The sequence below is a fragment of the Carettochelys insculpta genome, chromosome 1 (assembly GCF_033958435.1).
Source record: "Carettochelys insculpta isolate YL-2023 chromosome 1, ASM3395843v1, whole genome shotgun sequence".
Lineage (NCBI taxonomy): Eukaryota > Metazoa > Chordata > Testudines > Carettochelyidae > Carettochelys > Carettochelys insculpta.
The window spans coordinates 378307812-378329349 of NC_134137.1; the positions used below are offsets into that span (position 1 = coordinate 378307812).

General features: G+C 47.7%; 1 protein-coding gene across 1 annotated transcript in view; it reads right to left on the bottom strand.

The window, feature by feature from the left end:
• TNPO3 (transportin 3) overlaps nt 1-21538 on the bottom strand; it is a 79583-nt gene that overhangs the window by 34908 nt on the left and 23137 nt on the right. Inside the window, exons 2-5 of the mRNA XM_074976330.1 lie at nt 9309-9509; nt 7910-7983; nt 6515-6671; nt 1891-2034 (exon numbers count right to left, since the gene is read on the bottom strand). Of these exons, the coding sequence (XP_074832431.1) occupies nt 1891-2034; nt 6515-6671; nt 7910-7983; nt 9309-9509 (576 nt within the window). The remainder of the gene's footprint in view (nt 1-1890; nt 2035-6514; nt 6672-7909; nt 7984-9308; nt 9510-21538) is intronic.

Genomic DNA, 21538 nt, shown 5'->3' on the forward strand with positions numbered 1-21538 from the left:
TAAGCCACAGCCCTTTGTGCTCCAGTTTTCTTACTCAGTAATGGCTAAAAATGATATCTGCTACCCTCCCCTTCAACACACGCTGCCTGGAGCTGACTTCACCCTCTGCTCTGTCGGCTCACAAAGAACCTTCCCCATTTGCCTTTCTGGTCTCTGACCCGGAATGGACCAGGATCATATTGGAAATTGAGAGAGAACCTGAGCATCGCCCCCTCCTCCAGTTTCCTGTCCGGTCCCGAGTTCCAGATTCAGCCTTCCACATAAAAATGTTTCCCTGCATTCCAAGTACATCTCAGGCCAGCAACAGCAGGAGCTGGTGCCAAAGAACGGTCACCCTGAGTCGGGACCTGGCATGGGGGCAGAGGAAGCACTACAAAGTACTTTTATTTTAGCTGAGGAAATAAGTTATTACCAAGCGTTAGTCAGCTGGGACCTTGCTGATTGTCCAAGAGCCCTTGCATAGCAGCAAGCCAGGGAAGATGGGGAGTTCCTGGCTACTGCTGGGAGGCTTGTCCAGAACTGGACTCTTGCTCTTGGAGATTCCTGTGCACCTGCCAACATGCACTCTTCGAAGTTGCCAGTTCTGGAGGAGGAAGGGGGCACTCCGGAGCGCTACTGGGGGGAAGCTAACACGCAGCTGGTGGAGCAGAAACCCTTATTCTCTTTACATCCAAATTCTAAATTTGGTATTACAACACTAGATTGCTACAGACTAACACATTTAGCAATTTGTTACCGTTATTAATTACTTTTCTTAATCTTCCTCCTGCAACATTTCATACATGCCTCTGGTTTAGTTAGCTGAGTAAGTAAAAAGTTAGAGTTTCTAATATTGTGCCATGTTAACGAGATTAGGAGAATGCTGGACACCAAAGCCTAGATGTTTGAAATACTAGGTACTTTGGAAGTCCTTGTAACACTGATTGCGTGTGAAAGTGGAATGCCTGTGTAGAGATAAAGGTGTGAAGAGTATCCTTAAAGCCAGACGACCAAGGAGGGGCAAAGCATGGGTGAAGATAGATTCAGCAGGGCGTCAGGAAAGAACCATCAGTATAAGGAGTGGTCGGGTTGGCAAATTGACGGCTGTAAAGAATGGAGCAGACACTCCTAAAGACAATGAATTACAGAATGAGCCTCTGAGAAATGTTTTGGGAACAACTGGTATCAGAGAGATAACTACCAGTCACAGACTGAGACAGCAGGTTCCACCAGCTTCAACAAGGAAAAAGGATTATAACAGCCAGGTGCTTTGCCATGGAACTTTGGGTTCGTCCCGCCACCAACTCCAGGAGAGCATCGGACAGCGACCGACAAGGCCTTGTTCCCCCTCTGTGATCCATCTAGCTGTCACTCTGTCTGTGTGTGTGTGTGTGTGTGTGTGTGTGTGTGTGTGTGTGTGTGTGTGTGTGTGTGTGTGTGTGAGTGAGAGAGAGAGAGAGAGAGAGAGAGAGAGAGAGACTGAAATATGCTACTGCTGTATTCTCAATAAATGCGGCGTACTGCCTTTGCCCCTTCAAAAGATCTCGTGTGCTTCATTTAAGCATAGCACAGCCAGCAGCATGGATCGGTCCGGAGGCAAGCCGGACTTGGGTTTTCTATTCATTTTTTGGGAGCAGGAGCAGCAGCATATTCAGTTCTTTCCAGAGGAGTAAGATGGGGAGGGCCTCCTACTCAAGACAGAGGAAAGGGCCCAGAAGGAGAGGAAACATCTCTTCACGACCTGCCTGAAGACCACCAATGGGCGGTCACCGGAGCGCACCAACACTTACGACAGACATGACAAAAGACTCTGCACAAGGATTCTAAACCACCGCTGGATTTCAAAGTTTTGCTGTCCTGCTACAAAGTTATCACCAGTCTTCTTGGGCAGGGAGGAGCGCAAACACTCACCAGCACCTCGAAGAGGAGTGACAGTAACTTGCTGTTGGCCATGAAGTTACTGTCCAGCACTCCCAGGTTGAACCAGCTCCCGAGGCAGCGGAAAATTTTCATGAGCATCTTCTCGTCGTTGCCGGCTTTCTCCACACAGGTCATCTACAGGAGAACGAGCAGGGGTGGAGAACTCGTTAGAGACCCGAGTTACTCTTTTGTTTCCACAAACGTGAAACTGACATGGGTGTGTGCGCCACACGTTTCTGGAAGCTGTGCACAGAGAGGGGCAGGGTTTCGAGGCACACAGCATCCACTGCATGACTGCTGGAGGACAAACTGTGTTTGAAAACCCAGTTCTCACCCCCTGCCAACGTCCACATCAGAAGACTTGTCTCTGTCACTAAATGACACGCCCACACCTAAAATCAGCCCCTCGAGAAACACGTACGGGCAGAAACACGAGTCACATACCGTACCCGGAATATCTGTTTGGCAGAGCAGTGAAGGAAACAGGAGATGGTTTGAGTATCCCTCTCCTCACCTAAACAGACAAGCCCTCCACATGATCTAAGGACTCAGCCAACCACATTGCTTAAATTCAATTGCAGTGACAGCCCATGGTGAGAAAAGCAGTCTGGAATATTTCCACCCATCTACAGCACCTCTATTTCCAGCAGGGCCCCATCTCCAAGTTCGATGAAGCTCAGCCAAGCTGCAAGTGAAGATTTCCTAACTATTCCGTGATAAGAAATTGGGGAGTTATTTCTGACAGTGGTGGGAGCCCTCAGCCCGTGAGAAAGGAGAGCCTTCTGTTAGTCAGCAGAAACCCCCAAACAAGGTTTTCCAGAACCAATCCAAAGGAAGCCTTGGCATGTTTTGCCCTGTCAGGACTAGAGACGTCCCAGCCCACCAGATCTCCAAGGAGAACGGTATCCACAGTTTTACAACACACTTTAACAGTCCACGAATGTTTCAAGAAGGTCATGCTTACTGCACTCGATAGTCTAGTCCCAAAGGCCAGTAGTCCACTACATTATTACAGCCTCTGCAGGACTGCAATAAAACCTCTCTCTAATGCAAGCTGGGGGCCTACTTTAGATCATGGAGAAGACACATGCTTCTTGCAGGCTGGTCACTGCATAGTGAATTTCACAGCAGCATTATACATCCTTGAAATTCCCTGTTTATACTGTGAAGAACACAAGAAAATCATGTGACTTGTTCCTAGCTTTTTCAAACTAAGGGCCCAGACCCAACCCTGGGAGGGGTCACAAGCCTGTTAGGAGGCTGCAGTATTGCTACTTTACTTCTGTGGTGGTGTTGGGGGTTATGCTGCCCGAAGCTGGGGTGGGGGCAGAAGAGCAGCCGCTGCTGACCAGGCACCCAGCTCTGGAGGCTGAGCTGATAGCAGCCGTTGCTGGCCGGGCACCCAGCTCTGGAGGCCAAGCCGAGAGCAGCAGCTGCAGAGAAGGGCAGAATGATATCATCATCCTTACTTCTGTGCTGTGGACAGTACTGTGCTAAGAGCAATCTGGTATCAGAAAGCTACAGACATGCTGGAGGGAATGCAGAGAACAAAAGGAATTAAAAGCAGGCAAGAGAGTCAATTCACAAAATAAGGTTAAATATTCTGTGTATGGCATGACTAAACAATGGCTAGAAGGGAATAACAACTGCCTGCAAACCAGGGGTGTACCACTGAACGGAGAAGGGAATTTGAAGGGCAGGGGGACAGGAGGCCTTGTCCTCATCACTTTTAAAAGTGGGAAGGAAGGGCCTTGGCAGGAAGTGGGTGGGACAGGGCCACAGATCAGGCATCCATGTGTCCCTCATGTTTAGAGTACTTGCATCACTCCTGAATATGACATCTTATTAAATTCTGTAACTAGGAGTAGAGGCACTGGAAGAAAGTACAAGAAAATGCTGGGTGAGACTGGTCAGTTGAGAGAAGAATTCCCTCAAAGGAAAGTGGTGACCCACATTACTTTAGACAAACCACTGAAGATACCATGCGGAATGAACCTGCGTTAAGCCAGAGGTGGTTTTACGGGCAGAGAAGAAGAGAGCTAAGTAATTTAACACAACTGTTTCAAGTCCAACAGCTATGAAAATGAGAAAATTTATGGCCAGAGTTGAAACAAAACAAAAGCAGCTGGAGAAGAGATGGCAATGCAGACAAAGACAAAAAGGGCAGCGAAATAGGAGAAGCAGAGAAAGGGTGGATGACAAGGCAAGGGAAAAAAAAAGTTTTTTGCCATCTTTTACGATTATGATACATCAAAATGCAATTCCACCTGGGGTTCTATGATATTAATGACCTTATTATGCACAGCTGGGGGTACACCACATTTCCCATTTAAATAAGCAATGTGAAAAAGTAACGAGGAGTTCTGCATTAATGCGTATGAGGGCTATATTTCAGTGCAGCCTGGAGGCGCGGGGGAGGAGGGCAGATTGGCTTCTCCTGGGTACTAATTCAAATAATTGAGTAGGAAATGACTATAGCATCCTTGGGAAAACACTGGCTGAGCAGAGTGGGGCTGGATATTATTCTATTCAGCTTCCTTCAATCTCTCTGAACTGCTATGGAGATGGGCTGATCATTTTACTCCTCGAGCTCAAGTCACAAGCCTTGTTCAGCCCCAGTGTCCTCAAGCAGTAAGCTCTCTGGCGAGCTGGCACACCAATGGGAAAGCATCTAGAAATACACCTCTGGATGTTGATTTCTGCATCCAGGCATGCTGTTGCAGTTTCCTCTGATATCATCCTTTAAGTGAACACTTCAGAAGTATTGGAAACCTATGTACATTTCTTCAGGGCACTGCACGAAGGATGACGACAAGTCCAGAATGAGCTCACAGGAAAATCAGGATAGCTTTTAGATAGCCATAAATCCCAAGGTGCTTATTCGGACTAATCAATGCCTCTTATTCCACAGATAAGTTTAAGGTTTTCTCTGCTAGAGCCTCCTTTTAAAATAACAAAAGTGAATTGTCTGGTATCACTCACTTTTTAAATCTAGACCATGCCTCCTTAACTCACAATATTGCAGAACCTGCCACCACAATTTCAACAGCGGGTGTCCCGGCTCTCAGCCACAGGCGGACAACAGTGGAAAACGAACAATGGACTTGACCACAGCAAATAATAAGGTCCATTGTTATTTTTCCATGGCTTGTTCACAACTCAGTCAATGTCTGGGCAATCACCCTGCCATTCAAGTGGGGACTTATCTATAAATGCATTTAGTGCCAGTGAGAGCTGCTGGACTGCAAGCCCAGGGAACTGAAGGCCTTTAGAGTGGCAGCACAAGTTTCCTCCTCGCTAACATGACTAAGGGGGATACAACTGAGGTCTACAAAACGTGGCTGGTGTGGAAAAAGTGAATAGTTGTTTACTCCTTTCTATAACACAGGAACTAGGGTTCAGCCAATGAAATTAATAAGCACAAAGCTCAAAACAAACATAGAAGGATTTCATCACACAACAGACAGTCAACCTGTGGAACTCCCTGTCAGAGGGTATTGTGAAGGCCATGACTAAAACACAGTCCAAGAAATAGTAACAGAGAGGAAGCCGTGCTAGTCTATACACTATCAAAACAAAAAGCAGTCAAGTAGCACTTTAAGGACTAGCAAAATAGTTTATTAGGTGAGCTTTCGTGGGACAGACCCACGAAAGCTCACCTAATAAACTATTTTGCTAGTCTTTAAAGTGCTACTTGACTGCTTTTTGTTTTGACAGTTCAAGAAAGAACTAGAGAAGTTCTAGGAGGACAGGTCCACGAATGGCTATTAGCTAGGGCCACCTTATCTCCCTGTCCCAAATACGGGACAGGGAGATATGTGGGGGAAAGGAGGCTCCTCTAAGCCCCGGGGAGCTGGGAAGGAGGTGGCAGCTGCCTGGCCTCCCTCAACCCCAGGCAGCGGCAGCCCCTGGTGCTCCCCGGAAGGCCTGAGGAAGTGGCAGGGACAGGACAGCCACTCATGCTTCCACCACTTCCCTGAGCCCTGGGGAAAAGGGAAGTAGATTAACCTGTGGGTTCCCTGCTCTCCAGGCTGCTGCTGCGGGTGGAAAATACAGGACAATTAGTCCCTTTTCTAAAATGAGTAGGACGCCTTTTTGGCATCCCACAAATGGGATGGTCCTGCCAAAACCGGGATGGATGGTCACCCTGCTATTAGCCAGGATGGGCAGGGATGCGTCCCTACTTTCTGTCAGAAGCTGCAAATGGATCACTTAATTGACTGTTCTAGTCATTCCTCCTGGAGCTCCTGGCATTGGCCACTGTCAAAAAACAGGACACTGCGCTAGAGGGACCTCCGGCCTGACCCAGCGCGGCTGGCTGTTCTTATGTCTCAAATCCCCACCTGGAGGAACTAGTTGATGGGATGGTTAAGTCTCCATGACCAAGCTCAGTCCTTGACCTACTGCTTACAGTTGGGCTTAGCTGTGGCTTTGTTGCCCTCTCATCCACTGGACTGGACTGGACTGGACTGGACTGAAAAAGCAAATATAATTTCACACTGGCATCTGTTAGGACGCCTGATGGCTTTCTGATCACTCCCAGCCTGGGCTAGATCTGAAAGAGTCTCATGAACTGTGGTCTGTCACACGCCTGCGTTCCAGATGATCTACTTACAAGAAGGGAGATCACGGTACTGGAGTAATAAGCCAGGTCTTCGATGATTTCCGTACGGCGGTTGGCTCCAATGCGCAAAGATCGGCTATGAACCTCCTCTGGTAGCACCGTGAGGATCTCCAGCAGAAAGGGCAGTGATGTCACGTCATTACTGTACCTGAAGCACAGGGAGGGGCAAACCAGTGAAAGTGCTGGGTGAAGAAAGGAGGCTGCCAAAACACACAACAGCGAGCTCCAGGAGCGTCCGAACACCTTGACGCCACACTGGGCGAGGAGAGGAATCGTACTAAGATTCAGGGCAGAATCGTCTGGAAACTTCACACACGCTGGGCTACAAAACAAACGAGCCCACTTACCCGCCCAGGTCTGGGAGTTAGCTCTCACCCCATAGTCAGAACAGCCGCCAAAGATGACGACAAAATCTCTTGCTCTGCAAACACAACTCAAGTCCAATCACACACGCACCTGCACGCACGCAGCACCAACAACGGCATCATGCAGACTCCACTTCACATTGCAATGGCTTCATCCAGCCGAGTCTTTGCAACACTTCCCGACAGCGTGATGCATATGTGCTGGCCTTGTGCAGTGACAGGGGTGTTACAAGCGGGGGAGGCAGAAAAATGATTCTCCTTAGCCTTTGATGATAGGGCAAGAAGCAATGGGCTTAAATTGCAGGAAACACTTAGGTTGGACATTAGGGTTGTTAAGTACTGGACTAATGTGTCTGGGGAGATTGTGGAATCTCCATCACTGGAGAAGTTTAAGAACAGCTTAGATAAATAGCTAACTGGGATGATACAGATGGTGCTTGGTTCTGCCATGAGGGCAGAGAACTGGACTTAATGACCTTGTGTGGTTCCTTCCAGTTCTAGTGTTCCGAGTCCATGACCAGCACTGCTGTATATGGAGCCTCCTTCGAGCTCCAGTTAGCTGGTGACTGAACTCAGCCCTCACGGGAAGCAAAAGGAATGTCTCACGACACTAAACTGCCGCTGCTTCAACCAGCTAACCTGCAGCATTGACTGGTTTGAGACTTCAGCTCAGACCAAAATCAGGAGGCTGAGACAGGTGTGTGCAGGAGAAAGGTGAGCAAGGCTTAGATCGGAGCCTCAAAGAGCATGTTTAGCTTCCATCACAGATGAATTTATAAACTGACCTGCTACCCACTTCAGCACTGCTACAACTCAGTTAGAATCAGGAGCCACTTCAATTAACAATTGCAAACTGGTTATTTTCCCCAACTCTTTTCTGTCAATGCACACAGGTGCACTGGGCTTTCACATTACCACCGCTCTTTTCACACTCGTGCTGGCTAAGTCTTGCAGAGCAGAGTGGTTTGTAGAGTTATATGTTTATTTCTAGAAAGCTTAACGATATAAAACAAATACTTACTTTTCTACCAGTGTCTGTACGCAGCCTTTCCAAGAAGCCATTTGTAGAGCAAGATCTGCTATTGCTAATGCAAGCTACAAGGTGGGGGAAGAGAAGAAAAAAAAAAAAGAGCAAGACTAAGAACAATGCTAGAAACATCAAGCAGCCTATTTCTACTCCTAGCCAGGAAGGAAATCTTACAGAGTCTGTTCAGTAATGAAATCGTCGGTGAAGTAAAGCCAGACCCCTCAGATCTCCATAGGATTCTCAGATTCCAGGAGCCAAGACAGAGCAGTTACGACTCCATGCATCAGCCCATCGGGAAGGAAATGAGTTGCGTGAAAGTACATCCCGCAGGCAGATAATCTCATTTCTGGCAGGCTGATGGGTCACAGGCCTGCAGCTCACCTGTCAGTATGAGGCCAGCGCTCTTTGCCCACTTGCAAATTACAATATCTAATCCACACGCCCAACTGTTTTCTCCAGGGCTCCAAACCTTCCAAGTGGAGGCTGGATGTCACTGTTTCCCAGAGACTTAGCCAGTCTGCTCTTCAGTGCTGCCAGGTTATTTGCACATAATGTGGAACAGCAGTGACGTACAGTTCCTCAGCTATACGTAATTTTCATTCAGACCCAACCTGGCCCAGACAGTCCCACTGACTTCAATCAGTGCAGGATCAGACCCTTCAGGCTGATTGAAGACGAGCAGATAGAGGGGTTGATCTGGACTTCAATGGGATGCTCTGCAGCATCACACAGGAGAGCTAAGCTGACGGCATGAAGGTATAATTAGTTCTTCAGTATCTAAGGTGAACACAGCCCTGGGGTAATGGTAGCTCCTCACATTAGGGACCTTCCAGTTGCTGAGGGGATTTTGATGTGTAATTCAATGTTTTTTTTTTTTTAGCTGGGCAGGGATCAGATCTTTGCAAGGCTGCTCCACCCTCACCCTCCCAAAGCAACAAAGAAAGGGGTAAAATGTATTAATGTTCCCCGAATCACTGCCGAGCTGCTCATTGGACAAGAAACAAGACAACTAAGCAGAGCCTATCTATGGAGAAATTGCTCTGTCTGGGTGTAAGGGCATTGATTTTCTTTTCCCTGGCTTTTCTTGCTCCACGCTAAACGAAGAACCACCATGGAGCAGGAGTGCTGGATTTCGGAAAGCCAGGAGTGAAAACCTTTGTCTGCCTGTGATTAATGGGACTGGCAGCAGCTGCTGTGCGCCCTTTTACTAAATAAGGGAGCAATTATTGCATAAAATGGATCTGACAGGGCAGTGGTACAAATGTTACAACATGTCCACAACATGTATCTGATGAAGACACAATTATTCATCCTTTATTACTGGAAAGCGGTATGCCACTGCGCTGAGGAACGCTCTTATTCCTCCTGCCATGGGGAGTAAGACGAAGCTTACCTGAGTTACAATGACGGGTGATAGGTCTTTCAAGTTCTGGATGTGGGACAGTAAGGAGTCCCGCAATGACGCATGAGAGTCTGTGGGGAGTTCGTAGAACGAGGTTTGAATCTTCATCTTCATGGTCTGTGCTGCAAAGTAGCACGATTCTACATCCTGCCGGATCTGCAGCAACTGGTCTGAGATCTCCCACGCATGCACCTAAAGCAAAATGGAACATTGCCATCATGCAGAGAAAGCTGGGGAACAGGTCTCAGGTTAGCGAAACATCCATCGGCCGGGTTAAACAATGTCAACTTCTCTCACGTTTAAGCATCATGTTTGCAGAAGGGAGAACCCAGAATTCCTGCAATTGCAACCCCCTTGTCCTAAAGCAAGACTTCACCAGAAGTGCTGAACTAGGGATTCCCTTCCAAATGCGCGGCTCTCAAGGCATCAATCACTACCAGAGCCTGATTTACAGAGATGCCAGGCTCAAGGACATTACCAACCAATTTCACCTGGAGGTAAAAGGGCAGAGCATACGTCTGATGCAGGAATATCTTAATATTTCCAGATGGAACGCTACTTCAGCAATTCAATGGAATCAGCTTTGCCATGGGACCTTGATTTAAACACGCAATACTTTCTGCACTACGCTCTGTTCAAAAACTGCCCTGACTGCCAGCTTTACACGCTAACTACTTGTAAAGGGGATCAGTTATAGTTCAGCTACACAAGGCAACACTAGACCTTCTGTCTCACCACCAAACAGTCTGAAGCTGTAGTCACCTGGGATTATCCAGTCTACAGCATCAGGATCCCAGCTGATCCTTACAACACATTTCCTGAACTTTTACAGAGGACTAAGAACTGCAGCTGAGCTGTGGCAGCTAACTGAAGTCATGTCACGGGGTCCGGGAAGGAAGGGAGAGAAGAGAAAAGGTATGAAAATATCTTAGTAATAATCATTCTGCAATTAGACCTTAAAGAGCTGCAAACGAGACTGGAATGCAGCACTCACGCATCCCAATTTAGTAGTGCCCTGTGCTGCATATGTCTAGGGCCAGCTCCAGCTCTGATGGTCCCAATCCCTCACTCTGCCTCTGGCCTCAACCTCCTGCCCCCGGTCTGTCTCCCAGCTTCCTACTCCACCTAGAAGCCCCATCAGCCCCAATCCTCTGGTCCAGAATAAATAAACCCCATTTTTTAAATCTTGCCTCATAGTTGAGGTTTTCTAGACCTTTACTCCTGTTGGTTGCTCTTCTCTAGACCTTCTCCTATTTGTCTACATCTTCCTGAAATGTAGCTCCCAGAACTGGACACAATACTAAAGCTGAGGTATAATCAGCACAGAGTGGAGTAGAAGAAATACTTCTTGTGTCTTGCTTATAACTCCCCAGCTAACACAACCCAGAATGATGCTTGGCCACAGTGTTATATGGTTGACTCGTATTTAGCTTGGGATTCGCTATGACCCACCCAGATCCTACTCCTTCCTAGGCAGTCACTTCCCATTTTGTACGTGCAAGGCTGATTGTTCTGTCCTAAGTGGAGCACTTTGCATCTGTCCTTGTTGAAATTCATCCCACATGCCTCAGACCATTTCTCCAGTTCGTCCAGATCATTTTGAATTATAACAAGGTCCTCCAACAACAACGAAGGGTCCTGTGGCACCTTATAGACTAACAGAAAAGTTTTGAGCATGAGCTTTCGTGAGCACAGACTCACTTCATCAGATGCTCATCAGATCATCAGAACATCTGATGAAGTGAGTCTGTGCTCATGAAAACTCATGCTCAAAACTTTTCTGTTAGTCTATAAGGTGCCACAGGACTCTTCCTTGCTGTTACAGATCCAGACTAACACGGCCACCCCTCCGATACTTAAGGTCCTCCAAGGCACTTGCAACTCCTCCCACCTTGGTATGTCCTTCCAGCATGACTGTGAACCATTGATAACTACTCTCTGGGAATGGTTATCCAACCAGTTACGCATCCACCTTATAGTAGCTCCATCTGGATAGGATTTCCCTAGTTTGTTTTCGAGGCTGTCAAGTGAGACTGCAGCAAAAGCTTTACTGAAGTCAAGATACACCACAGCTACCACTTCCTCCCACCCTCAGGCTTGTTAGCCTGTCAAAGAAAGCGATCTGGCTGGTCTGACACAATTTGCTCTTGACAAATGCTCATGCTGTTTACTCATTAACTTCCAGGTCAGTGTTCCCCAAAATGTGGCCCACAGCCCATTACTGGTCCTTCGAAAAAAAGAAAAAGAAAAACACCGGTCCTTAGAAAACATACAAATCATCGCTATGTACTATTAGCTCGGTGAATAAAGAATGAAAAATTGATACATTTTCATTGTTTATTTCTTTGTGTGTGTTTATATTTTTGGGCTGCCAAAAAAGGTACAGTGAGGTCTCGGCATGCATGACCCCGGTCTCAGGTGGCTGACCCCCAACTCCTACAGTAAACAGTGGAAATGCGCGATGTCTAGTTGCGCTTAACTTGCCTCCCCCCCCCTCCCCCCGCCAGCTCTGCACGGCTGTGGCTCACCCCCCACCCCACACAGCTTCGCTCACCACCGGCACATAGCTCCGGCTCACCTCCTACCCCCGCCTCCGGCTCTACCTCACCATCCCTCAGGCGTGACTCGGGCTCAACCTCCCTGGCCACGGTTCAACCCCTCTCTCAGCTCACCACTTATGTATGGCGTGTGGCACCAGCTCACCCTCCCTCATGCGCAGCTTCAGCTTGACGCACCCCCCGCCCCCCCATTCAACCCCCCCGCGTGCAGCTCCACTTCAAACCCCCACGCCCGCGGTTTAAATCCTCCACGCGCAGCTCCGGTTCAACCCCCGCCATGGCTCAACCCCACCACCCGAGCAGGGCTCCAGCTCACATCCACCCATCGCCCCCCTGCAGCCCTAACCCACCCCAGGCTTAGCCCCCCCCCACCTGTCTCCCAGAGCCCCAAGCCACTGCCAGGTTTAACCCTCCCCAAATGCCTCCCCCCACTGCCACAGGACTTATCTTTCTGCTGCTTCCCCGACTGCAGAATGTGCATTCCGCCAGGGAAAAAGCCACATCCCCACTTAAGCGAAATCCGGGTGACACGAGGGTGCATGAAACATAACTCGAGGGTCTATTGTACCGAAAAAACCCAGGTCCCAACTATATAAAGTTTGGGAAACCCCGTTCTAGATGTTTGCAGATCGACTGCTCAGTTATTTATTATCTTTCTGGGTACAGAAGTTAAGCTGGTGAGTGTATAATTCCCCAACTTGTCCTCCTTTCCCTTTCTATAGATACACACTATATTTGCCCTCTTCCAGTTTTCTGGAATCTCACGTACTGCATGACTTTTCAAAGACAATCACTAATGGCACAGATATCTCCTCAGTCAGCTCCTTGAGCATTTTCGGATGCCTTTCATCAAATCGTAGGGACTGGAGACACCTAATTTGACTTAGGAATTTGTAACTTGTCGTTTTCTTATTTTAGTTTCTGATCCTAACTCATTTTCACCGGCACTCGCTATGTTAGATGTCCAACCACCGCTAATCTTTTTGGTGAAATCCAAAACACAGAAGTCATTCAGCCCCTCTGCCGTTTCCACATTCTGTTAGTGTTCTTCCCTCTTCATTGGGTAACCAGCTACCCTCTGCTGGGTCTTCCTCTTGCTCCTAATGTACTTGTAGATTGTTTTGATTAGACATTATGACTCCCACTAATTTGCTCGTGTTTTGTGCCAGGGCCTTTCTAATTTTATCCCTACGTCCTTGAGTTGTTTATATTCATCCTTTGTACTCTGAACTGGTTTCCACTTTTTGTGGGACTCTTTTGATGTTTAGATCATTGAAGATCTCCTGGTTAAGCCTGGGTGAACTCTTGCCATATGTTCTATCTTCCCTCTGCTGTGGGGTAGTTTGCTCTTGTGCCTGTAACAATGTCTCTTTGGAGCACTCCCAACTCTCTTGAGCAGTTTTTCCCTTAGACTTGCTTCCTGAGGGATCTTTACCTACCGACTCCCTGAGCTTATTAAAGTCACCAGTGCTAAGCACAGCAAGGCAATTACGTTTGAGGTCTGGTGTAGAATACTCCAGTTACTACAACCCCCAATGATATCAGCTTTGTGAAACTTCACCATGGTATGGACCTATATTCAAATTGTGATCTGTATAACGCTCCCCTACCCCAATCCTTCTTTGCTGCACTGTTACCTACTCCAGTGGCTCTCAACCCTTCCTGACTACTGGACCCCTTTCAGGAGTCTGATTTGTCTAGCATATCCCAAGTTTCACCTCATTTAAAAATTACCTGCTTACAAAAACCAGACAGAAATGTGACACAAAAATCTTTTTTTTTTGCTTTTTTTATAAATTATAAAAAAAAAATCAATGGGAATATATATATATATATATATATATATATATATATAGCGTACTTACTTTTGAGTACACAGTATATGGAGTATTGTAAGTCATTTTCTGCTTGAAATTTTAGTTAGTATGCACTTTGCTAGTGCCTTTTACACAGCCTGCCTGTCGGAAAGCTGGGCAAATATCTAGATGAGTGGAGGTACCCCTAGAAGACCTTGGCGTACCCTGAAGGGGCGCACATAATCCTGATTGAGAACCACTGATCTAGCCACTTAGTTCTGACTTTGTAGTTGTGCATTTGATTTTTAACTTCCTGCGTGGCAGCACTTGGCGCTTGTCTTGATTGAATTTCTTCAATTCTTTACTTCAAGGGCATTTTAAATTCCAATCCTGTCTTTCAAAGGGCTAGCAAGGCTGTCCTGCGTGAGGACAACTGCAAATGTTATAAGCACATTCTCCCCCCACTATTCAAGCCATTAACATAAAATGATTATCTGTGCATAAACTACCACTAACTTTTGCATCTGTGATCAATTCTTTACCATCAAGTTGAACCCTAACACAGAATTCTCCTGTGTCGGACAAAAACTCTCATGCATAAGGTTTAGAAATCCCTAGAATGTTTTAATACTTTGAGGCATGAGACTTCCTGTACAGTCAGACCGATGTCTTCTAGGGCAGGACTGGCCAACCAGTCAGACTCAGAGCCAAAACACCTGTGGTTAGAGTGTAAAGAGCCACATATTACACATTTACTTTAAGGATCTGTGCAAACCTGCCATGAAAAAATTCAACATTGATCCAAAATCCTGGGAATCTACATCATCAGACTGAAATACCTAGCAATGATTGCTACGACAGGGCACATCAGCCTTCGATAGTATATGTTCAAGAAAGATGTGGAGAAATTAGAGAGGGTCCAGAAAAGAGCGACAAGAATGATTAAAGGTCTAGAGAATGTGACCTATGAAGCAAGGCTGAAAGAAATGGGCTTGTTTAGTTTGGAAAAGAGAAGATTGATGGGGGATATGATGGCAGTTTTCAGGTATCTAAAAGGGCATCATAAGGAGGAGGGAGAAAACTTGTTCTTCTTGGCCTCTGAGGATGAAACAAGAAGCAATGGGCTTAAACTGCAGCAAGGGAGGTTTAGGTTGGACATTAGGAAAAACTTCCTAACTGTCAGGGAGGTCAAACACTTGAATAAATTGCCAAGAGAGGTTGTGGAATCTTCATTGCTGGAGATATTTAAGAACAGGTTAGATAGAGGTCTACCAGGGATGGTTTAGACCAGGCGCGTCCAACCTGCGGCCCATGGGCCGCATGCAGCCCTGGACAGCTAGTAATGCGGCCCCACAAGATCATAAACTTTTAACATTATTATGTGATTTATATACATTAACTATATAATATATTTTATATACGGCCCAAGACAATTCCTCTTCACTCAATGCGGCCCAGGCAAGCCAAAAGGTTGGACACCCATGGTTTAGACAGTACTTGGTCCTGCTATTGGGGCAGGGGGCTGGACTCGATGGCCTCTCAAGGTCCCTTCCAGTCCTAGTATTCTATGTGCCAGCCATGCAAAAGAACTTCATCTTAGAAGGAAAAACTCTCAGAGTCAAGAATGTGGAAATAGACTGACGTGGTAATTGCAATTGGCCATGCAAATCCAATATTGGATGGAAAGGCCACGAGAGAAGTGGCAGACTCAAACACTGCCCATAGATCCTCACCGCTGCTGCTAACCGCCGTCTCGAGACAAAAAGGGGCCATATCATAAACTATCTACGTAATATATATAACACACACACACACACACACACACACACACACACACACACACAGAGAAAAATATAAATGTGTGGCTCAATGCCCCCTACAGCCAGGCAGCCCCACCCCCCCACTGCTCCCCAAGAGCCAGGCCCCCCACTGTAAACCAATCCCCCTCCTCTCCCCCAGAGTCAGGCACTCCCCCTTACCCCCCCAAGCAATGCTGCCGACTCACTGGAGCCACTGCCACCAAACGCTTCTCCCTCCAGATGCCAGGCCCATGTGCAGAGTCAGCACATGGCTCCAAGCAGGAGCTGCATTTCATTGCTCAGAGCTGCATGCTGCTTGTGAGCCGCAGCTTGGCCACTCCTGTTCTAGGGAAACACGGCTTTTCTTCTATATACGAGAGACAGGCAAGTCCTGTTCCCCTGTTCCCCAAATGAGGGCAGGGCAGTCTGGGCATGACATTATCATCAGCATTTCACAGGTGAGAAAACAAAGGGACTGACTGCGGCGAGGTCACTCATCAACATTCAGCCAAGAATAAAACTCCACTTGTTGTGTACTCCGAGCAAAGCAAGATCTAATTTGCATACGGGAAGGGTCAGGCTGGGTCTCCACAAGAAGAAATGAAGACAAAGCCCCAGCACCAGAGTCTATAACGTAAATATTAAACAGGCTGGTGTTTTGCAGCAGAGATTTAGCAAAAGTGTTTTGGCCCAGAAAGCAGAACACATGAAGCAGCTGCCAACTCCGAATATTCATATCAATACACAGACAAAAGACCAATGGTAAAGAAAAAAAACCCAGCCTGTTAGAAGAGCCAGAAGGTGTTACATTGGACAATCCTACTTCCCCTTTGCTTTAAATACCACAACCAAGGGCGTTCACAGCAAAAATAAAACCAAGATTTAAACCTGGAAAATAGGCGTTAAAACTCAACCTTCTTTAAATTCAGCCCTCCTACCTAAAGGAGATGGGCTGGAATCTCACATGCCCTGATTAGCTGTATTATCTAGACCAGTGTTTCTCAAAGTGTGGTACACAAAAGGATTTCTAGGGGTACACGGCAGAAAATAAATTACTGAAAATCAGGAGATTAGCACTGAAGTCCAAAAAGGAGCATGCAAATGTTTTATGCTTGGGTAACACTGGTCTAGACACAACACGGGTTAAGGGCAGTTACATTCTTTGCTTTGACTTCTCTGGGATTTGCAGGTTTAGGAAAAGTTCTCCACAGAGCAGTAACTCTGCAGGATTTTCATTTCATTTCAAGAGCAGGTCTTTCCTCCCTTGCCAGGCATGACGCAGTAGGCTGTTTCAGGCCATTTGCCCAAAAGATCTTTGTCTCTGGCACCAAACCGACCTTTGGTCTGGTGACTAATGTTCAGATCCCCTGCAGCCGTTGCAAGCCATAGCTTGGACCCTGCTCGAAGAGCAAAGCCCGTCATGCAGCAGAAGGCGGGCTGCTTCCACAGGTGGGCATGTTCGTGCATCCCACAGAGCCTTGTTTTCACAGGAAATTGAACAGGCCTGAATCAATTACGCGTGATTCTGGATGAGATATATAGATCTCTCAGGTGTAGTCTTCCTTGGACCAGATGTCTGTGTTGTTTGAAGGTGCCTGATCTTTCGGTGCCTCTTCCCCAGCTGCTCTGTACATCTGCGACAAAGCTCTACTAGATGCCTTTTTCTCTTCTAATCTAATCTACGCTACCCCCACAGCCTCTTCACCCGAAAGGCCTTCCCCACCACCATTTGAACCGGCAAACAGGTACCAAGAGGGTTCCAGTTTAGTCATGCCTGGCCAGTGTTTACAGACACAACTGCAAACTAGCTGGTGCTTCTAGTCCAGTTTGAACAACCAAGGGTTAAGTAATTGTAAACTAATCATGCTGGACTCCAAGATAATTTGTAAGACAGGGATGAGCAAACCTGTTACTTTTCTGCTGGGCAGTTAGCTGCCCCCCACACCTGTGAGAGGGCCACAGGAAGGGCTGTGGAGAGATGAGAGCACTCGGGAAGAGGGTGCTGGGAAGTTCCAAGGGGTACACAGGGAAAGACCCCAGAAGGGCACCTTATCAAGCCAGGGATTCACCAGCTGATCCAGTCGCTTGACACGGGGCCTCTGCCCATTCCAACTGGCCCAGCCGGGGGGGGAGGAGGGGCATTCTCTTGGCAACAGCAGAGACAGATATGATCAAATTATAACAAGACTGTAACAATTTTAGTATTGGGAAAGCTTTCCAACTGGGTCACAAGAGCCCAGACATGGACAGAAGTGAGGCATTCCCTGAATTAACTCCAAGATATCTACAAATTACACAAACCCTTCACAGTGCACTCTGTCCAGGAGCCGGTTCTCCCCAGGTGCCCTTGGCTTCCCAGCCAAGAGACAAAACACGTTAAAATATTTTTCACATTAGGAAATTAATACAGACTTTTAAAAGCACTGCAGCAAGAGCAGAAACGAAACCGAAACTGAACTCTCAGCAGAAAGGGGAGGGCACCCGACAGGGAGACCATCAAAGTCACTATCTTCTGTGAGCAAAAGGCACAGCAAACATTTCTGAGGGCTGCCCCCAGCCAAGGCGTCCGTCTCCATTTGTTGACTTTGTGCCCCATGCTAACCTTAGTGTACAATCAGAGCTAGGGGGAAAGAGATATAACAAAGTCCCTCTGTCACAGACCACGCTCCACCCACCGCCCTGGAGTTCCCTTGGCCAGCAGCCCCCCACTCTTAGGCAATTTCACTCCAGTGCACTTGATTTACCCGGGGGTGATGAACCTGTTCAGGTCGGAGGCCACCCTCACAGACGTGATCCCCAACTCAAAAACAAAAGTGAGACACTTGCCTCATTCCCCTTGCACACCAGGCCCAGAGCGGGCAGGTGAGGGCGTCGGGCCAGTACAATAAACTCATTTATCTGGGATTTGATCAACTAAAACTCTCAGAGAACCGGCATATTGCCAGCAAACGTGGCTTCTTCTTCCTCCTTCAAAGAGTCGCAGGGTGCTGTGCGAGCCCCCCCAGGCTGAGCAGGAGACCCCAGATTTCTCATGCAGCACAGCAGCGCCCACTGCTCCATAAGTGACAACTGCTGTCCCCACAAAAAAGGTACACAGGGCAGCAGTTAAGTGGAAGCTGGCACTGGGGTGTAGGATGAGCTGAATTTTCTTATTGGGCGGGGGCCACTGACCACTGTAGCCTCCCAGTTCCGGGTCTGCCAGATATCAGAGTTTACTGTACATTGTGGCCCCTCTAGGATGTGGCCAAAGAAGAGGGGTTCAAAGTGGGAGGGGTCTGCCAGGAAGTTGGCTTAGGGTCAGGGTCTGGGTCTGGGCAGGAAGGCGGGTGCAGGAGTCGGCCGGTGAGTTGTGCAGGAGTGGGCTGGGACTCTGACCAGCAGGGGTTACAGGAGAGGGGTTAGAGTGTGGGGAAGGAAAAGTGCAGGAGGGTTTGAGGTGCAGAGTCTGGGAGGGAAAGTGAAGGAAGGTTGGTGAAGGGGTGCAGGAGCTGTCTGGGGGCGTGAGGTCTGGGTGACGGGAGTGCAGCTTTCCTGTTCAGCACCCTTAAGTGCACACGGCTCTGCTCCCTCCCACCACCACTCCCAGGCACCACTCTCCGCTGCTGTGATTGGCTGGAATTCCACCCCTGGGCGCACACGGCTCTGCTCCCTCCCACCACCGTTCCCAGGCTCCGCCCTCCGCTGCTGTGATTGGCTGGAATTCTGGCCAAAGTGGTGAGATAAAGCCTCTGGGTAGCGCTGCTCCCCCTCCCCCAGCTGGAGGAAGCGCTGGGAGCAGCAGTGGCGCCACATGGCTCTGCTTCCCACCCCACACCCCAGCAGAGCCTGTGGGCCTGATCTGGCCCATGAGGCTTGGGGCTCCACATCCCCCATCCCACTTTGGGTCAGATGTTGGGGAGCCCCAAGCAGGACTGCAGGTTCCCCACCCCCGATTGACATAGTGTGCAGCTTTACATCCCTGCTGAGAAGCTGTGCTGATAAAGACTCAGGATGCCCTGTCACCGAGAGGTACGGGCTGTTCCAGACTGGACTCCCAAGGCTGGGCCCAGCAGCAGGAGGGAACGAGTCAGTCCACAGGGGTTGGAGGATAAGCACTGGGTTCTCCCACTGTCATGGTAGCCCAGGTGATCCAGCCAAGCAAATTACATTCTGACTTCCAGAATCCTCACTGCGGTTCCAACAGGCAACAATCTCCTGCCCACGCTATTCCATAACGTTGCCATTTAACACTCACCACATCCCACCTCTGAGACAGGCTCCATCGCCAGAGATTTCTTCAAAAACAACAAGAAGTCTTGTGGCACCTTATAGACTAATATATTTTGGAGCAGAAGCTTTTGTGGGCAAAGTCCCGCTTCGTCAGATGCATGAGTGGGGGGGTTTGAAGCAGGTCTTTGCCCACGAAAGCTGATGCTCCAAAATATCTGTTAATCTATAAGATGCCACGGGACTTCTTGTTGTTTTTGAAGATAGAGACTAACATGGCTACCTCAGAGATTTCTTCTTTCAGTCAGGTTGGATGCCTAGCCCACTATGGTATTTGAGCCATTTAGAACACTTTGAAAAATAACGTGGATTCATAATGCAAGAGCCTAAAATCATCTTGTACATCTGATCAAAGCAGAGAGGAAAGGGGATAAGATAAGAGTCCTTAGTTTTAGCATGCAAAGCTCAGATAACTGGTTACATTTGCACCTATTGTAGTTAAGACTGGTCAGGCTACAGGCCTGGTGGCTTCCTCAAGCAACCTCTGAAGAGTTCCACATAATCTCGCCTGTGCAAGATTTTCATTAGATACCTGCAAGTACTTGCCTTCATTCTACTCTGCTCAGGGTTTTACAACGGACATAGGATGAGCTCAGAAAAAAGGAGTAAAGTGCAGCACAGACAGGAAGCCTTAGAGCCTCAGGTTCCTCCTCAAGTTTGAAGATAAACACCCAACTGGCTTTGTCTAAGAGCTTCCAACTTCCACAGACGGATTTAAAAAAAAAATCTGAATTCTGACATTTAGCAACAACATGAAATACGAGATTTACAGTGGCTATAACAAGAGGCATGGGTAAATAAGGGGACTGGAGAACCAAGATACCGTATTCATACACAGACGTAACACTGCTTGCAAAGAGGCAACACCTCTCTCTTTTTTAAGGAGCAGACAGATTAAAATACATGAATTTAAAGAGTACCTGCAACCATAACACCTTTAAACAATAACATTTAAATAATCTGTAAACCTGAATTTACTCTTGAATTGGTTACTGTCTGCTAGCTAGTCATCTTGGACAATGCAAAAAGTTTCAAATCAGTTTCGCAATCCATTAGGGGGATGCTCCAGTATCAAGACTGCAAACACTACAGAAGATTAGTAACCCCTTCCACCACACACCACATGGAGGCCTACACAGCCAAGATGGCCAAGAAGAGCCACTATCCCTCCACAACTGGTCAGAAAAATTACACCTTGTTCAATCAGGCACAGAACTGGACGTGGTAAGTCACACATTTCCGCTCTCCAAGGATGATTATCCCCAGCAGTATCTAGGGACAAAGCCACATCTGCTCACAGAAGTACCAACTTGGGGGTGGTAACAATTTGCCTGCCTGCACACACAAGTTACCGTGTCATCACCCTTGTGCTTAATTCTCTGCCCCGGCTCACTGTTGCATACAAGTTCAGTTGAAGGCCTGATAATCAAAGCCATCTCTGAAATTGGTCCTAACCACCAGAGATGCCTTCTCCCTGCATATTCATGGCCTCCCAAGACAGCTTCATTCCACCAGAGCAACACAGTCTATTAGGACAGTACAATCTGACTTGCCACAGGAGTTGGCCCATGACTACGACACTCATTCCCACAAAAGACAAAGACAACCAGAGACTTCACCTCTCCAAAGCAGAATGCCCTTCTTCAACTCAGCTTTCTCACCATGAGTTACAAACCACAGCATGCCTGCCCCTGCCCCACACAACAGCGTATAGAAACTGATCAAGTTATTTCTCCTACAGGCTGGGGAGAGAGAAGTAGTGCTATGTCTATTTTTAAGTACTTGAGAAGTATTTACACAAA